At 45.5% G+C, this 19915-nt stretch overlaps 1 protein-coding gene across 6 annotated transcripts in view; it reads right to left on the bottom strand.

Annotated features, from left to right (window-relative positions):
- dacha (dachshund a) overlaps positions 1-19915 on the bottom strand; it is a 468304-nt gene that overhangs the window by 34076 nt on the left and 414313 nt on the right. For all 6 annotated transcript variants that reach the window (XM_038774441.1, XM_038774442.1, XM_038774448.1 and 3 more), the window contains one exon: positions 1289-1432. In XM_038774441.1, coding sequence (XP_038630369.1) covers positions 1289-1432 — 144 coding nt within the window. The remainder of the gene's footprint in view (positions 1-1288; positions 1433-19915) is intronic.

The following is a 19915-nucleotide window of genomic DNA, read 5'->3' as shown; positions in this document are numbered from 1 at the left end:
GCCAGCTCACCTTCCCAGAAAGGGGATTATTGGGGTACATATTCCATGCAGGATGCAGCACGGGCAGACTAACTCCACTGATGTTTTGGCATTAAAAAGTGGAGGCAAATTTGGAAACTATTGAACTTCTGCCTTTTATAAACTTGCACAATAAATGTTATTAATATTCTGATTTAAAGAGCACATGCCCTTGAAGCCTGCCCTTCACTTTGCCTCCATGATGGAAATTCTTTAATATTTACTAACCTTCCTTTGCCTATTTTGCAGTTACTGGCATTTTGTGCAGTAATATATAATTAAAAGAAAATTTAATGTTTATTTGCACCTGACAAAATAATCAGGGGAACAAATCAGCACATTATACTCCCTCACGCCTGCTGTTTGTGTAAGTCCTCCATCCATAACTGAGTAATCAATCATAATACAAGCCCCCTATGTAAGTCTATGCAAAGAAAGCTCCCCATTTCCCCATAGCAACAGAAAATCAATGACTTTAAATTTATATTCAATAATGAACTTTTAAAAAGCTCAACGTCATGGTTCAGTTAATTTTTATACCTAATTTGCCAAATAAACAACTCCACATGGCCAGCATGTTAACGGTTAATAGTGTAATCTGTGCCTCCCTATGTCCTCTACAGTGAAAAAGGAAGAGGTGCTCAAAGAAAAAATGATTTCCTTTTCTGGTGTACACCCATGTCTGGAGATAATGGACTAAGTAGCCTAATGATGCAGGGTTCATTCTAGGGGCATAAACCGGTTACTCTGCTAGGTGCCCATTCAATTCAAACTCCCAATGAAGATTGTTAGGGGAAAAAGAGATCATTCTGGAATATTTTCTGTAAAGATTATGGGCGGATTCTCCTGTCCCCCAGCCGTGTCTTTATCTGCGGAGCGCCGTTCGCTGGCGGCGGGATTATATCTTCCCGATGCCTGTCGATGGAATTTCCCATTGCAACCTTCCCACGCCGCCGCAAAACCCATTAGTGGGGATATGCTGCCAGCGGGAAAAGTGAATTGCAACAACTGGAGAATTCTGGCCTATGTTTGCATTCTAGCTGTCTAATTGTATGACACTATTGTCCGTCTGACAGTTTATTCACACTAACTTTTTGAGTTAATGTTGATGAGTTGATGTTGACCCTTCATCAGTTCTGACAGAGTGCCGACCAGGACTGCAACCTTTCATATTTTCTTTATAATTTCTGACAGGCCCCGATGTGCATTTCCACCCATTACATTTTCATTCATAAGACTTGCATTGAATATAAAATGATGAGAGCCATACCATTGAGCACCCTGAGACTTTCTGTAGATGTAGCCTGTTGTAAAGCTTGTTCCACTTGCTCTCGTCGCTTTGACTCGAATTCGAGCGCTTCCTGTAATTTCCTCTTTGCCTTTTTCTCTTTCTTCAGTCGCTTTTGAATTGTTGCTAGATTTGTAAAATACAAATTTAGAACAATTGGCTTAACGTATTTTTTAAATTCACGCAAGGCTGAAAGTACAGTTCCATGTTGTTTTATATTCTGCACATCTGAACAATTTATGGAGTCATATATACTATAAAAGTTTTAAATCTTAACTGAGCACAATATTTTGGTTTAAATGGACAAAGTGCAACACTTTGTGGGGAAAAAAAGATTTATTTTCAGCACAGATTTATATTCCTGGTTTATTCCTGCTAATTCTGGGTTTCCCAATGCCCCAGCGGGTGTGAAGTAGGGACGTCAAATGGTTTGGCTGCCAATTCATCCACCTTCCCACCCACCCCCACCCACCTCGCCATAATACAGGGAGCAGGCGGGGAGTGAAATCTGCTGCCTGCCTGCCAAATTAAAATGATTTAAGGGTCAATTAAGCTTGCTATCGAGCCTATTGATCCTCATAATATGCTGCCCAACTCCATAATATGTTTGGCATGGGCTGCAAGGTGGGAGCAGGATGCCGACTTTTAACCTCAAATGGTTGAAGGACAGGAGGAAGTGGTTGGGCCTTTCTTTGGGGCTGCTCTTTGCCACTCATGGGGTGACCCTCCCAGCCCAAAACCCCAGACTTACTTGCTCTGGTGATCCTAGGCCCTGTGCACCTCTCTTCAGCTACAGTCCTGGCAGCTGCCACTGATGCCTTCTTGGCTCTGTTGAGACTGATGGGGCTGCCGGACAAAGGGTTGGCTGGCAGCTCCAGAGGGTGGGACGTCCACCCTAATCAGGGGCAGAGTTCCCACTTGGCCTTCGTTAATGAGCTGCATTGCTTTACTGCTGCGGGATTGGACAGCATGGAGCCAGTGCCATCTGCCCTCCATATTATTCCACCTCATTTTTTATTGGATAATACCATAATATTTACGATTTTCTAAAGTCATTAAGAATGATGTTACACTCATGATGCAATTGTTGGCCAGCTGATTCATATTAACCATTTTTCTCCTCGTGTTGTCTCCATTAATGTTTGACAGTCCAATGTAACAGACCGAATTTTTTTTTAAACGTACGATTGAAGAGACACAGCATCAAAAAAGGTCCCGCATAATTGTGCACTGCCTTCCTCATGCACGCTCTCCTGCCAGAACAGAAAAATCTGACTGTGCCATGAGAAATTTGAAAGGTACTGGAACGAATGAAAGATATCAGCAGCTCCCAATTTCAAGTTTCAGGGAGTTGCATTAAAAAAGAAAATGGTGAAAATGGAATCCAAATGATGGGATAATAACATGATGTGAACATTATCTGTCTGTGAGACTTTGGCTCTGCTGATTTGCCTTCTTAGGTTCAGTGATGTAATTCATTTCGTTAAGCAGTCTGGTCTGCTTTTTAAAAATTCTTTCACTGGATGTGGGCATAACTGGCTAAGCCAGCATTTTAAAAATATTGCTCATCCCTAATTAGCCTTGGGAAGGTGGTGGTGAGCTGCCTTCTTGAACCGCAGCAGACTATGCGGTGTAGGGACATCCACAGTGCCGTTTGGGAGGGAGTTCCAGGATTTTGATGCAGCGACACTGAAGGAACAGCGATATATTTCCAAGCCCGCTTGGATTTTAAATCCATATTTAAGTTTCCGGTATCTATTCAGCTTGGTAGTTGGCCCTTTGAGTGTAACAATGAAACCCTCCTGTGTCTCAAGCATATGTAATCTCCTAATCTCTCTGAAATGAGCATATGCTCCCACTTTGGGAATCATGACATAAAAATGAAAAATATGGGGTGGGATTCTCCCATCTGAAGGCAGAGTGTTGACGCGTCGTAAAAACTGGAGAGTTTAACGACGGTGTCATCGGACCGCTATGTGTCGCGATCCTCTGCCCTGCAGGAGGCCATCACGGCACTGGAGCAATCCACGCCGCTCCAGCTGCCGTTACCAACGATAACTGCGCCGCGGGTCTGCGCATGCGCACTCTGACCGGCGCAAATGCACGGTAGCCTCTTTCTCCGCGCCGGTCCCGCGCAACATGCTGTAGGGCTACAGGGGCCACCAGGGAGCAAAAGAGGCAGGCCCACCAATCGATAGGCCCCGATCGCGGGCCAGGCTACGGTGGAGCCCCCCCCCGGGGTCGCAACCCTGTCCCCCCAAAACAAGTCACCCCAGACAGGCTGGATGCCGAGGTCCCGCCGGGTAAGACCAGATATGAATGGCGCCGGCGGAACTCAGCTTTTTTTGGGTGGCCACTTGGCCCATCTCGGGCAGAGAATCGGTGGGGGTCCGCGTAGAGTGGCCCCCAACGGGTGCCGAGCCGGCGCCAATGGTACCGATTCTCCGGTCACCGGAGAATCAGCGGACCGGCGTTGGGGCGGCGTCGTGCGAATTGCGTCCGGTGTGCCAATTCTCCGAACCGGCGTGGGCTGAATCCCGCCCATGGTTCAGTCCTCTACCACCCGGGATGAGCTTACGTCGACCCTACCCTCTCTCTGCTGCCTTCTGCTGATTTTTTATGTCAATGTTGAATTTTGGAAAGCTTCACGTCACACAGGTTCAACATCATGGCCTTTTGATGATATTCAGTAAATCAAACATTGCTTTGTTTATAAATCCTTCAAAATGGCCCATGCTTCATTTGAAACTCCTCCTGACTGCCGCTTGATGGGCTTGAGCAGGAATCACCTTAGGCAATTTTCAATGCATATGAAGATCGCTACTATGTGGGCCCTATTTGTCAAAACAGATTGCGCTGGCTAAAGCTCGAAATGCTTCGCGAATAAAATAAAAGTACTGTGTCATTCAGCTACAACAATGGTACTAAGAAAGTGAATGCAAGAAATAAATGGACATTATATGAAAAAGGGGACCTTTGACACAAGGTATTGGGTGAGAAACCAACGCAGACACATGCAATAAAATAACCAATGTCAATTTCAATGGATAATCCTTGTCAGGTTGGATTTTTTTTCAATTTAATTCATGAAAGTTCTATTAGCGTCCCTTGGATTGGTAATAAAAATGATACCATAATGGTGCAACTTAGATAGATTTGCAATTGTCCACTGTGAAATGAGGGGCAAAAAAATCACAATTAATTACACATTGAAAATGTAACTTCTATTTCCAGTTACACTATTTGGAGAATTGCAAACTCTTATAAAGACAAGAGAAAACAAAATTCACTTGTTCCAAACATTACTTTGGTATGCACTACATTTTCAGGCTAAAATCATGATTTTGATGAAGTATCCTTATGCAGGGTATTGTTTATACTTGTGGTGCTTAACCAAATGGTCCTTTTTAACAAAACGTCATTGCAAAAATAAATGACGACGGTAGCGTTATGGTCAAATCAACATTGTTTTCAGAGCACCATCAATTGCTGAAATAATTTTAAAATTACCTTGTTAAAGAGTTTCTCTCTCAGTGCAGCCTACCAGCAATGACAACAAACACAGCATCCTCTGTCCTTGTGAAGTTACAAAAAAGTAAAATGGTTTCCCAATTTAAAACAGAGTTTGCAAGTGGTGCCTCGGAATCTCTTTCCTATTTATTTAGACTGCTGTTCAATTACACAACCACACCTCCTCATTCTAAATGAGTCCATCACACAAACCCGTCTCCCATCCACTGACTCTGTCTACATCATCTACACCTTGGGAAAGCGGGCAGCTTCTACCCGGCTTACTCACTCTTCCAACTTATTCCGGGCAGGAGATACAAAAGTCTGAAAACACGCACAAACAGACTCAAAAATAGCTTACCAGATTCCTAAACAACCCTGGACTGATCTGATTAATACTACACTCCTGTATGCTTCACCCGATGCCGGGCGGCACGGTAGCACAGTGATTAGCACTGTTACTTCACAACGCCACGGTCCCAGGTACAATTCCTGGCTTGGGTCACTGTTCGTGTGGAGTCTGTACGTTCTCCCCGTATCTGGGTGGGTTTCCTCCTGGTTCTCCGGTTTCCTCCCACAAGCCCCAAAAGACGTGCTGGTTAGGTGAATTGGACATTCTGAATTCTCCCTCTATGTATCCGAACAGGCACTTGAATGTGGCAAGTAGGGGATTTTCACAGTAACTTCATTGCAGTGTTAATGTAAGCCTGCTTGTGACAATAATAAAGATTATTATTATGCTGATGTCTAGGTATTTACATTGTGTACCTTGTGTTGCCCTATTACGTGTTTTCTTTTCATGTACTAAATGATCTGTTTGAACTGCACGCAGTAAAATACTTTTCACTGTACCTCGGTACACGTGACAATAAACAAATCCAATCCAAACTAGGTCCCAATTCCTCCTCCCACTTTGTTTTCACCCCCTCCACTGGGAACGGCTCCATTGACAGAATCTGCCCATAAATACCTGAAATACCCCCCCCCCCCCTCCCCTCTCTCCCCCACCATCAGACTTCGCTAAAGATAGAATTCTCCTCAGCAGGGACAATGGTAGTGCCATGGGAAACGACGGAAAGGCCTTTCGAACAAAATTATGAATCTGGAGGTATCTGAACAAAGAGTCGAAACTTTGTTGTCACCTCCTCCAGACGGGCAAACTTTCCCTCCATTAAAAATTCCCCAAATTTCTCAGAAATCACCTCTCCCCGGACTTCCCCCCCCCCCCCAACCACTCAGCACTGCCCCCCCCCCCCCCCACCCCTCAGCACCGCTCCCCCCCACTCCCTCCCCACCACGACTAAACATTGAGTCTAAACTTGATGGCACAAATAGATGGTTAGATAGGGGCCAGCAACACAATGGACCTGAGCTTAAAATGTTGCCTAAACTGCCTCCATATCCGTGGAGAGGACACCACCATCGGGTTCAGAGAATACTTCGCCGGAAAACAAGGCAGCAAGGCCATTACCAGCACATCTAAACTAGAGCCCCTCCGCCTCTGTCTGACCCTACATGGAACTCTGGTAGCTGAACCATCCCAACACCTACTCAATATTAGCCGTCCAATAATAACAACGCAAATTGGGCAATGCTAGACGCCCCCCCCCCCCCCCGCCGACTGTCTGTCCCTCTGACAAAACGCCCTACAAATCCTTGGGGTCTTACCCACCCATATAGAACATAGAACATAGAACAGTACAGCACAGAACAGGCCCTTCGGCCCTCGATGTTGTGCCGAGCAATGATCACCCTACTCAAACCCACGTATCCACCCTATACCCGTAACCCAACAACCCCCCCCCCCCCCCCCCGAACCTTACTTTTTTTTAGGACACTACGGGCAATTTAGCATGGCCAATCCACCTAACCCGCACATCTTTGGACTGTGGGAGGAAACCGGAGCACCCGGAGGAAACCCACGCACACACGGGGAGGACGTGCAGACTCCGCACAGACAGTGACCTAGCCGGGAATCGAACCTGGGACCCTGGAGCTGTGAAGCATTTATGCTAACCACCATGCTACTGTGCTGCCCCAAGGCTTCCAACTTATTAACCCTAACAAAAAGGTTTTAGGTAGATAAGTGTGGAGATACTGAAAAGGAAATAACAATCTCGGGAGACTATTCATTGGACTAGTCTGGGCCCTGACCGCGAAGGACAATGGAAGGTTATTCCACTTTTGCAAGTCGGACTTAACCTTGCTCATCAGACCAGCATAGTTTACTTTATGGAGCAGAGCCCAAGCATGGGACACCCAGATAATGAAAGCCTTGATAAAGCTTTCTCCATACCCTCTAAAGCCCTGTCATGCTACTTCACCTTCTTGGAGGTCTTTTCCAATTTTGATCGGATGGGACCAGGGCCCCCTTAAATCGACATTCGGAGACCCTCAGTAATCCCTCTCCACTGCTTATCTAATTCTGTTGCTAGCACACCAGCACGCATGTCTGCCGTTATTGGAGCAGTCACAGGAGCAATCTCCGCCATTTGCTCCACAAAGGAGCCATGTGAAGGCTCCCAATCTGTCGACTAATTTCCGTCCACAGGCTTCCTACTTCCAACCTTTCTTGCCATTTTTCTGATGCAGGCATCTTGTATCTTCGTGTAGAAACATTGTTTCCACAGGAATAACCCCAGAAAAGGGTTGAAAAACAAGCACCCTGGTGGGAGCTACCTTGTGCGCAGCTTCTCCCCCAGATGCTGGCACTGCCAGGGTATCCAGGTCGCACCAGCAGTGTCAGGGAACCACCCTGCAGAAAGGACATGCAGTTGGGGGCCTCTGATCCCCATGGAGACCCCATGAGTGCCGTTCCGTCAGGTCCCCATTTGGTGCTCCCCCGAGGTCTCTGAGGCAAAGGTGTTGAATTCCAAAGCCTCAGGTACCTTGAGAATCTGCACATTAGCGAGGCTTACTGCCTCGCTCTAATAAGCTAAAAAGTGACCTCGTCCGTTGTGGGCATTACGTCTCACAAGATTGCGTTGAATCGGGACCTGTTTATTGGCGGGAGGTTTGCGGGCCTGGGGGAACTGGAAGATAAATTTGGCCTTCCCCAGGGGAACATGTTCAGATACCTGCAGGTAAAGGCGTTTGCTAGGCGACAGGTAGAGGGATTCCCTTTGCTGCCCTCGCAGGGGACGATGGACAGAGTGCTTTCGGGAGTGTGGGTAGGAGAGGGGAAGGTGTCTGACATCTATAAGGTAATGCAGGAGGTGGAGGAGTCGTCAGTGGAGGAGCTGAAGGCTAAATGGGAGGAGGAACTCGGGGAGCAGATAGAGGACGGGACTTGGGCGGAGGCCTTGGAGAGAGTCAACTCTTCCTCCTCATGTGCGAGGCTTAGTCTCATCCAATTTAAGGTGCTGCACCGGGCCCACATGTCCGGGACTAGGATGAGTAGGTTCTTCGGGGGTGAGGACAGGTGCACCAGATGTTCGGGGAGTCCTGCGAACCACGCCCATATGTTCTGGGCATGCCCAGCACTGGAAGAATTCTGGAAGGGGGTGGCGGGGACAGTGTCGAGGGTGGTTGGATCCAGGGTCAAACCAGGGTGGGGACTCGCGATTTTTGGGGTTGGGGTGGAGCCGGGAGTGCAGGAGGCGAAAGAGGCCGGTGTCCTGGCCTTTGCGTCCCTAGTAGCCCGTCGAAGGATTCTGTTACAATGGAAGGATACAAGGCCCCCAAGCGTGAGACCTGGATCAGTGACATGGCGGGATTTATAAAATTGGAAAAGGTCAAATTTGCCCTGAGAGGATCAATAGAAGGGCTCTATAAATGATGGCAGCCTTTTCTGGACTTCCTGGCTCAGAGATAGGTAACTGGGTCAATAGCAGCAGCAACCCGGGGGGGGGGGGGGGGTGCATTATTGTAGTGTTTATTCTGTAACTTTATAGTGTGTTAATTTGCGTTGTTGTTAAAATGCTGGGTTGTTCGTGGGGATGGGGCGAATGTATATGATTGTTAATATTATTGTTATTTTCGGTATTTTACTAAGGTGCGTTATTGTTGTATAAAATCAAAATTTCTCAATAAAAATTATTTAAAAAAAAAAAAAGATTGCGTTGAATCTTGTGAGACATTGCAAACCAGGTAGTTCCTAGGAGCGGGGTCTCCCGGCTTTCAACATCCACAATGCATTGCTGCTTTTTGGGCGCGAGGCTGTTGGGTCATGCCCATTGGGTCAGATGACCAAAAGCTTTGTGAACGCGACAGCTAAAGCCAAAGTAGAGAAACAGAGGTGTAGGGAGGGAATTTCAGAGATTGGGACCTAGCTAACAGAAGGTACAGCCATAAATGGTAGAGAAATTAAAATCGGGGTGCAGAAGAGACCAGAATTAGAGGAGCATAAATATCTCGACAGATTATAGGGCTGAAGCAGAGTACGGAGATAGTGAGGGGCATGGTCATGGAGAGATTTGAAAACAAGGATGAAAATTTTTAAAATCAAGATGTCGCTGACCGGAATCCACACCCATACATCTTTCCCTTTGGGGAATAGTGGGGAAGTGGTGGAAGGATTCCCGTGTTCATTATGAGGCCGTTGAACTACGTTATGAACACTCCTTCCGTTGCCAACGAGTCCTGGCATTGGACTTGAACCCTGAGCTTCTGGTCCAGAAGTAAGGACGCTATTACATTGGCAAAAGACCTCCTCCCGGGATTGACTGTAGGTCAGCATGCACAGGGGTGATAGGGAACTAGACGCTGCTTTGAGCTAGTACATGGGAAGCAGAGTTTTGGGTGACATCTGGTGCCAGCCTGGCATTGGCAAGGTGCGCAGGTGGCACTGCCTGCTGGCATGGGCACTAGTAGGTTGGCACTGCCAAGGTGCCGGGCTGGCATTTAAAAAAACATCATTTTAAAATAAATTTAGAATACCCAATTAATTTTTTCCAATTAAGGGGCAATTTAGCGTGGCCAATCCACCTACCCGGCACATCTTTGGGTTGTGGGGGCGAAACCTACGTAAACATTTGCAGGGAGAATGTGCAAACTCCACATGGACAGTGACCCAGAGCTGGGAACGAACCTGGGACCTCGGCGCCATGAGGCAGCCATGCTAACCACTGCGCCACCGTGCTACCCCAGGCTGGCATTTGTTGTGTGCGATTGGGCCAGGGCTATCAGGCACTGGTGTTGGGTGGGGTGCAAGGGGCCAGGGACCTTCTCATATTGCGTTTGGACTGGGTGGGGAGGTCAGGGATTGTTTTGGGGACCTCAGAGCTTGGGATGCCACTGTACAAAACGTGGGTGTGTGTGGCCGTGGCCGCGCGTTCCCCGTTCACGCCACTTATTCAACTCTATTCGCGTTGAACAGACATGTGTTTCTCGGCACTGCGAGTGCTGGGAAACACACGGCTAAACATGCATGCCAGGGGACTTTGTTCCCTTTTGGAAGAATCGCGCCCAATATCTCCTTTTGTGGCTTGGTTTCATACTTTGTTTTAATGCTCCAGTAAAGCACTTCAGGACATATCATTATATTAAAGGTACAATATAAAGTTGTTAAATGCATCTGAGTCATCGGCCGGAATTAACCGGCCGTTGCGATTCACTTTCCCGCTGGCAGCGCGTTCCCGTCCGTGGGTTTCCTGGCAGCGCGGTGGGAAGATAGAATCCTTCCGCAAGCAAGCAACGGGCGGCCAAGAAACACACGGCTAGGGGATCAGCCCATCACCTCCAAATGCTCAGTTGCTACATTCTTGAGATAGGGAGAAACCAGATATTATTAGGGTCATGTTGTAGAAGTATTAAAGCTCACATAACTGGTTGTAAAATGCTGGTTAAAAATAGCTATGGTTAACTTAGAAATATAGAAATGTGTAAAATATGGCAAACAGGACAGAGTTTTGGATGGATACAATTTATATTATTCTAGAATGCGTCTTCCCCAAAAAATAGATCAGTTTTGTTAACAAGTAAGATTATCCCATATTTAATAGGGTATGTTCTCTGATTGAGTTCATAGCAACTTTCAATTTGTAAAGCACAGATGAGGGAGTAGACACCAACAACTGTCTAGTGATTGTACAGATATAATCCTGTAAACATCTTCCATTTGCTGAAATCAGAAGCGGATAATTGAGGAAATCCCAGCTGTCGAAGCTGTACCTGGAATCTGAACATACTCAGCTGTTATATTGCCAGTTTAGCAGTGTTGTTGAACAGCTGACAGTAGTTGCTGATATTTTAAATTGTGAGTTACTTTTTAGACCATGGACCAGCACCCAGCAGGGGACAAGTCTCCTAAACTTCTCGGATAAGACTTTCCATTGTCACTACATGTGCAACGTTAAATGCAGAGATTTGTTTATTTTGAACAGTAGCATGAGTTTAAAAAGCTGTTTGGCAAATTGTCAAAATTACATGTGCCTCTTTTCTCCTACCACAGTGTACTGCAGTAATCTAGAGCGAGGGCATTCTTATCTCCAACAACATGAGCCATGTCTCAAATGGGAGACATCACACTAACTATATTTGAACACTCCTGACTCTTTGACAGGTTGCGATGATGTAGATTGAGCGGAGCCTCATAGAGAATAATAATAATAATAATAATAATAGCTTATTGTCACAAGTAGGTTTCAATGAAGTTACTGTGAAAAGCCCCGAGTCGCCACATTCCGGCGCCTGTTCGGGGAGGCCGGTATGGGAATTGAACCCACGTTCAATACTTTCATCAGTATTCACTCAAGAAAAGATAATATTGTGGAGGAGAATGCTGAGACCCAGGCTATTAGAATAGATGGCATTGAGGTGCGTAGGGAAGAAGTGTTTGGCAATTCTGGACAAGGTGAAAATAGATAAGTCCCCGGGGCCGGATGGGATTTATCCTAGGATTCTCTGGGAAGCCAGGGAAGAGATTGTGAGCCTTTGGCTTTGATTTTTAGGTCATCATTGGCTACAGGAATAGTGCCAGAGGACTGGAGGATAGCAAATGTGGGTCCCTTTGTTCAAGAAGGGGAGTAGAGATAACCCCGGTAACTATAGGCCGGTGAGCCTAACGTCTGTGGTGGGTAAAGTCTTGGAGAGGATTATAAAAGATACGATTTATAATCATCTAGATAGGAATAATATGATTAGGGATAGTCAGCATGGTTTTGTGAAGGGTAGGTCATGCCTCACAAACCTTATCGAGTTCTTTGAGAAGGTGACTGAACAGGTAGACGAGGGTAGAGCAGTTGATGTGGTGTATATGGATTTCAGTAAAGCGTTTGATAAGGTTCCCCACGGTCGGCTATTGCAGAAAATACGGAGGCTGGGGATTGAGGGTGATTAGAGATGTGGATCAGAAATTGGCTAGTTGAAAGAAGACAGAGAGTGGTAGTTGATGGGAAATGTTCAGAATGGAGTTCAGTTACGAGTGGCGTACCACAAGGATCTGTTCTGGGGCCGTTGCTGTTTGTCATTTTTATAAATGACCTAGAGGAGGGCGCAGAAGGATGGGTGAGTAAATTTGCAGACGACACTAAAGTCGGTGGAGTTGTAGACAGTGCGGAAGGATGTTGCAGGTTACAGAGGGACATAGATAAGCTGCAGAGCTGGGCTGAGAGGTGGCAAATGGAGTTAATGTGGAGAAGTGTGAGGTGATTCACTTTGGAAAGAATAACAGGAATGCGGAATATTTGGCTAATGGTAAAATTCTTGGTAGTGTGGATGAGCAGAGGGATCTCGGTGTCCATGTACATAAATCCTGAAAGTTGCCACCCAGGTTGCTAGGGTTGTGAAGAAGGCCTATGGTGTGTTGGCCTTTATTGGTAGAGGGATTGAGTTCCGGAGCCATGAGGTCATGTTGCAGTATGTACAAAACTCTAGTACGGCCGCATTTGGAGTATTGCGTACAGTTCTGGTCGCCTCATTATAGGAAGGACGTGGAAGCTTTGGAACGGGTGCAGAGGAGATTCACCCAGGATGTTGCGTGGTATGGAGGGAAAATCTTATGAGGAAGAGGCTGATGGACTTGAGGTTGTTTTCGTTAGAGAGAAGAAGGTTAAGAGGTGACTTAATAGAGGCATACAAAATGATCAGAGGGTTAGATAGGGTGACAGCGAGAGCCTTCTCCCGCGGATGGAGGTGGCTAGCACGAGGGGACATAGCCTTAAATTGAGGGGTAATAGATATAGGACAGAGGTCAGAGGTGGGTTTTTTACGCAAAGAGTGGTGAGGCCGTGGAATGCCCTACCTGCAACAGTAGTGAACTCGCCAACATTGAGGGCATTTAAAAATTTATTGGATAAGCATATGGATGATAAGGGCATAGTGTAGGTTAGATGGCCTTGTTTTTTTTTCCATGTTGGTGCAACATTGAGGGCCGAAGGGCCTGTACTGCGCTGTATCGTTCTATGTTCTATGTTCTATGTTCTGCATTACAAGCCAGCTATTTAGCCCACTGTGCTAAACCAGCCCCTAACCATCATAGAGCCAAATGGCTTGTTTTAATGCTATATTACCAAGTTGTTCACCCATTTTAAACACATTTACTAAAATATTACACAAGCAAACCTCTGTTGTAATAACCTCCACGGGGATACCCTTGATCGATCTCCCTGTGGGTCTCGTGGAATATGAGCTTCCTAGTTAATGATTGGAGGCCCACCTAACTGGGGCTCCTAGGAACATAGTATAACGGCTGGCCCGGACAGGGACCGGCATGCTGGTTGTCCCAACGGGACTTTACTCTGTGTGTGATTATTTACTGCTGTAGGCAGACTTTTCGTGATTATGAATAAACCAGCTTCACCCTACCGTTTGGCTTCCTGGATCGTAATAATAGTCCCGTATCAATGCAGCAGGATTTAGAGACCAAAACACTAAGTTTGGCCGTGGTGTGTGATGTGAGGGATTATTTAAGGAACAATTACATTTGCTTTTCTTAAAACAGTTGCAAACTGAACAAGGTCTTGTGCATTTTTCACGAAGCAGTTAGATATAGCAGTTGGAGAAAAGGATATGGGGGGAGGTGGGATCAGGCTATTGAGTTGGATAATCAGCCATGATCATTAATGGCGGAGCAGGCTCAAAGGGCCGAATGGCCTCCTCCTGCACCTATTTTCTCTATTTCTATGATTTCAGCTGACTTATTTTATGAATAATTTTACTTGATACATGTTTCTTAGATCTCTACTGATAGTAGGAGCATCACTATTTTGAAACTTAGCTGCGAGAATACCACTTGTTGGCTGTAAGCTATTGTTAATCAGAATGTTCTGTTATAGAGACTAAAACACCACAACCATATAAATTTTACCAAGGCACATGTTATTTGGATGCAAACCTGTACGAACAGATAATCAATGCACCACCGTTTACTCGCAATTGATAATTTAATCAAAACAAGAATTTTAATTTGATGCATCTAGGCAAAGCATTTTGCATGCTCAGCGATGTACTGGAATTGACATTCTCATGGCAGAGAGTTGGCGAAATATTGGTGAAATAGTGTACTATATAACAGCGGACTCGCAAATGTGATTAGCCACCTGGCAGGTTCACAGACTCAGTATAATGTTTGAGGAGGTGCTAAATTGAAGGAAGAAAGCTAGATAGTAAGTTTTAACTCTTCCCACATGTAACAATTTACCCAAGAGTAGTAAAGACTTGCAAGTAAAAAGTAGTCTGATTACTGTCTCTGATTGGCCATGTGGCGAGATATGAGGGGTCAGTAAAGAAACATTACTTGTTTTTCCTGAAATAGTTGCTAGCTGAACAATGTCCTGTGCATGTATCAAGATTTTGAATGTAAAATTGGGTAAGGACTGGAAAGAGGTCCTTGGGTAAAATTGGGTAAGGACTTATTTGCATTGACCCACATCCAGCCATTGCAATTCAGGCAGCACTAATTTAAATGACAGGAGAGTGCAGACAGCACTAAATGTACCGAGTGGCTTCACACCTCAGCAGGAGATCCAAGCCCGTGCGAGCCGTCTGCCATTTCTAACTTATGCCACTGACTGCAACTCTCAAGGCAGAAGTGCATTCAGGCTGCAGCAGATGATGGAAATGGCTGAGGATGAGTGTCCAACTTGCAAGTGGCTGAGGACGAGTGTCCAACTTGCAAGTGGCTGGGGACGAGTGTCCAACTTGCAAGTGGCTGAGGACGAGTGTCCAACTTGCAAGTGGCTGGGGACGAGTGTCCAACTTGCAAGTGGCTGGGGACGAGTGTCCAACTTGCAAGTGGCTGAGGACGAGTGTCCAACTTGCAAGTGGCTGAGGACGAGTGTCCAACTTGCAAGTGGCTGGGGACGAGTGTCCAACTTGCAAGTGGCTGAGGACGAGTGTCCAACTTGCAAGTGGCTGGGGACGAGTGTCCAACTTGCAAGAGAGATGAAGGAGCACAAGTGTAAGTGTAATGGAGCAGCAAGTGTGGGCTTAATTCAATAAAATGGGAACAAAGTCCCCTAGCCAGCACTTGCGTTGTATAAGAGGCCTCAGCAGGGTACACTGAGGAGCTTCAACTACCCTCTGCCCCCCCATCCCACCCCCAAGTCCGAACGCACTAAGGGACTAACTGTCTAATATGCAGATTTGCCAAAACGTGATCCCGCCCACAATGGACGGGAATTATATCTCAACGTCTCACAAGATCGTGTTGGGTCTCGCAAGGTGTTGTGAGTGGGGTTTCCTGGCTTTTATCGGCCATTGCATCACGGCGAGCTGCTTTTCTGGTGTAGCATGGCCAATGGATTGTGCCCTTCGTTCCAATGTTCTCTTTTGCATCCGTGGAGGCCTTAATGCAGGAGATGAACAGAACAGAGGTCCTCCAGACTGACACCAAGAAGGCAGTAGGTGCAAATGGTGATGTGGTCAATATAAGCCGTGTAGGCCTGAGGACCTGGATACAATGCTGCAAGTTCAATGACTTCACACCAATGGTCAAAGTCAGTGAATGCACGTTCAAATGCCATAACCCACCAGTAGCCTCACAGACTGTTCAATCCATCACTCCACTTTCACTCACCGACTAATGTTCGTTATTGACTATGACTCATATGCACATTTACAACTTCACCTCAACCTCACACACAAGTCAATGCTGTAAACTTCACAACTACATCTCACAGTTTTTACATATTACCAGCTACTCAACTATGGCAACCAAACACAGTGCACACACTTTCCTCTCTCTTTCTCTTGCAGAACATAATGGAACATAACCAGCACCTAACCGGTGGCTGGCCAGGTACTGATGAATGCCTCACCTCAATGGAGGAGATGCCGTTGGCCACAATTGGAGTGGCCAAAATGGAGGCTGTAGCCAGGAGTGCGGTTGAAAACACTGAAGATAACCATGGTACTAAGTAATCCACTTCCTCACATCAGACTTCCTCATCATCTCTCCTGATTTACAAGCTGCAGATGATGCAAGCATGCAGCTCTTACTCCACCCTTCGCCTCAACATAACCCCAACCCCATGCTTTTCCCTTTTCAGATTGCCTAGAACAATAACCTGGCCAGACAGTGGTACAAGAGCATGAAGTCCAAGAGGATGATCCTGAGGAACATTGTCACTTGGTCTCATCAGCTCAGTGCTGACACTGGGTGGAGTAGAGGCAGGTTTTGCAAGTGCTGAGTAACTGAGCACGAGCGGGTGCAGCAAGGGCCAGGGAAAAAAGGGTTTGCAGATCCCAGCTCATCTAAAGGATGTTGATTCATAATCAGCAGCAAAAGGAATAAAGAAATGTTTCTACTTATATGGCGTCTTTAGTGATCACAGAATTTCTCAAAGTGCTTTACAGCCATTGAAGTACTTTATGAAATGTGCTCACGTAGGAAACATTGCTGCCAATTAGTGTACAGCAAGCGCTCACAAATGGCAAAATGATAATGATAAAATAAATTATTTTGTGATGTCTTAATGATAAATATTTTCCAGGACACTGGGGATAGCTCTTCAAAATAATACCACGGAATCCTTTACAAGGCCAAGATTATGACTTTGATTCTCCGTTCCTTCACGCCAGTGTGATTCTCCATTCCCGCTGCATCGAACGGAGATTTCCCAAATTCTCTGTGCTCACTGACAGCAGTAGCGAAGCAGGCTTGCAATGGAGAATCCTGGCCTATGTCTCATTCTTATATCATTGAGTTTCTGCAAACAGCAAGGATATGGGGATGCCACACTCTGGATTCTTACAAACACAATGAGAGATTTTATTAAGGATGTTGCTCATACAATCTAAGATGAAAAACTGAAGCCCACGCAAAAACTCACTATAGTCGTCACTATAGATCATCTGAAACTTCACCAGTGATGTATTCTTTGATACACAACACTCATCCATAAGATAGCACCCCTGGCAGCACAGCACTCCCTCAGTACTGCCGGATTTTTGTGCTCAAGTCCTGAAGACTTGAATCTATGACTTCTGAATTGGAGGGGGAGAATGCTACCCAGTGAGTCATGATAGATAACTGTAGCAAGGTAAGATGGAGGATTACTGTAAAATGGGAAATTATGTTATTTGATATCACAATGCGATGAGCCACTCATGGACAGACTGGCCAAAAAAGTAGATATGTTGGCTGCCTCCTCCTCCTAACTACTTGCTGCATACACAATGGAAAGGGCTGTGCCGTATCCGCATGAGGGAAAGGGCTACACCGTGGCCTATTTGGAGAAGGGCAGCACTGTGTCCTCATGGAGGAAAGGGCTGCTCCGTGTCCTCATGAGGGAAAGGGCTGTCCGTGTCCTCATGAGGGAAAGGGCTGCCCGTGTCCTCATGAGGGAAAGGGCTGCTCCGTGTCCTCATGAGGGAAAGGGCTGCCCGTGTCCTCATGAGGGAAAGAGCTGTCCGTGTCCTCATGGGGGAAAGGGCTGCTCCGTATTCAGTGCACCGGTCATGCTGGTTGGTACTGACAGTAAGTACAGCAAATCCTCAACAAATTCATTATGCCAAACATACCGAATTTAAACATACCTAATTTAGTTCTGCACAATCTGAAAAGTCTGTACTTTCACCCAGTTGAATTGAGGATTCATGTGCTGAGTTTAAATGAGAAATAAGCTGGACTTCTAAATTCTCAGCAATATCATAAATGTAGCGAGCCACTGGGTTACCGCTAAGTGGGATGCATTCCAGATTTTCAGCTGACTTCTCACCGAGGACCATACGAGCCATGTCTAATGCTGCAGGGAGAATTAATATCTCTGTTGTGATGTCGGGCATTTTCTTTTCAGCTACACGGTAAGCTACCATATAAGAGACCAATTGTGCTTTGTCCCTCAATGTTACATTTCTGCTAAGGACATCAGCTGATGATTTTAGTTGTCGCTGCATTCTTTGAAAAAAATGAAGAGGATTGTTCTTTAACTCGACATGCGAGTTAAAGAACAATTCATATGCCTTTGAAGTTTTGAGGGTTTTTAACTTTCATTTGTTAGTACTTCCATGCAGAAACACACATGAGCTTTGCATCCTGATTTGCTTTGACACAATTGACAAAACCATACCTGAAGAAGTCATATTTATACTGCTTTGTTCCAGAGTTAAGTTTCTTCTTTTTATAGAATGTAGGCTGTTCACCAGAGGCCCTGGAATTCTCTATAGAGCTAACGCTTGCACTGCTCTGTTCTACCGTGGACTCCCCTAACCAGCTCTCTCCAGTGGATTTAGATATGAGATCCTGGCCAGTAAGAACCTGCCTATTTGTGTCTCTGGTTGTCTCTTCCTTGTAACAAAATGATCCATCTTCACAGTCTTCTTGCCTTACTTACTAGCAGCTAGAAGTTGGAAGAAGTTCTCCTCCGTCATTTCATGCCAAAGTGTGTACGTACAGGGTGCTTGGCGTTATGTATACGTGCAGGGCCCATGGCCTGCTCTCTGCTGTCGCTTATTGCTGGAATACTGCATTATTCTCATTTGAAAGCTGGTAGCGGCCGTTGGGCGCTTCTCCCGCGATTGGTACCACCGCGGGAACACCACTACCAATCGTTTCGCAACCCTTTCGACATGTGCCTGTGACCCAGCCGCGGGGCATGACACGTTGAAAAGTCCTGAGCTATATCACTTTCAAACTTAATATAAAATTGTCTTATATTATGGTCATGATTTCCGAAAGGCTCTTACAGGTTATTAATTAAGCCTTTCTTGTAACATAATGCTAAATCTAAATTAGCCAAACTCTAGTTGGCTCTTCAACGTACTGCTCCACAAATCCATTTTGAACGCATTCCAGGAATTTATCCTCAACAGAATTAATGCTAATTAGATTTACCAGTCTATTTGTAATTACCCATGTACATGTAGTTCTAATTTCCTGATTTATACAGTGCCCAACGTTACCACTACAGTTTTTGTGACCTACAAAGAAAACCTCCCACCAATGTTTGCTGCCCCTGGCTCATTCTTAGCTCCACCCAAACTGATTCCACATCATGGTCCTTCAACCCTTCTCTCACTAATGTACAGATCACATCCCTTATTAACAGCACTGAAAATGTGTTTACACAGAGTTGAGACATTTTAGGTACCACAATAACATGATGTGGAGATGCCGGCATTGGAATGGGGTGAGCACAGTAAGAAGTCGAACAATACCAGGTTAAAGTCCAGCGGGTTTGTTTCAAATCACTAGCTTTCGGAGCACTGCTTTCCTGATTCACCTGAGGAAGGAGCTGTGCTCCAAAAGCTTTGAAACAAACCAGTTGGACTTTAACCAGGTGTTGTTAGACTTCTTACTGTGACCACAATGACACTCACAGTAATAAAACTATGCACTATAGAGGTGTACTTTGCAACCAAATGTATATTCAAAATTCAGGGATCTATTCAATAGGGATAATAGAGAATGGTTTTGTGTATGGAAAAAACAACTAACTAGATATGAAATTGTCCAGAGTTACTATATATTAATGAAACCATCTCACATTTTTGTACAGCTTTCATCAATATAAAGTACTTGGACTGAGTCAGGGTAAAATTACACTTCAAAAATTAGAATCATCATCCAGATCCATTATGTTTCATGCTTTTTGGGAAAGGTATGACAATTTGGTGATCTAAGATTTCTCCCTGGTGCCAATGAATAGTGTCATGGAATTTTCTTGTCAAATATTGAAAACAATATCTAACTCAGACTTGATTAAGCTGAAAGCTGCT

The sequence above is a fragment of the Scyliorhinus canicula genome, chromosome 17 (genome assembly GCF_902713615.1).
Source record: "Scyliorhinus canicula chromosome 17, sScyCan1.1, whole genome shotgun sequence".
Lineage (NCBI taxonomy): Eukaryota > Metazoa > Chordata > Chondrichthyes > Carcharhiniformes > Scyliorhinidae > Scyliorhinus > Scyliorhinus canicula.
Note: the sequence above shows the minus strand (reverse complement) of the source record. Positions and strands in the feature narration are given on the sequence as shown.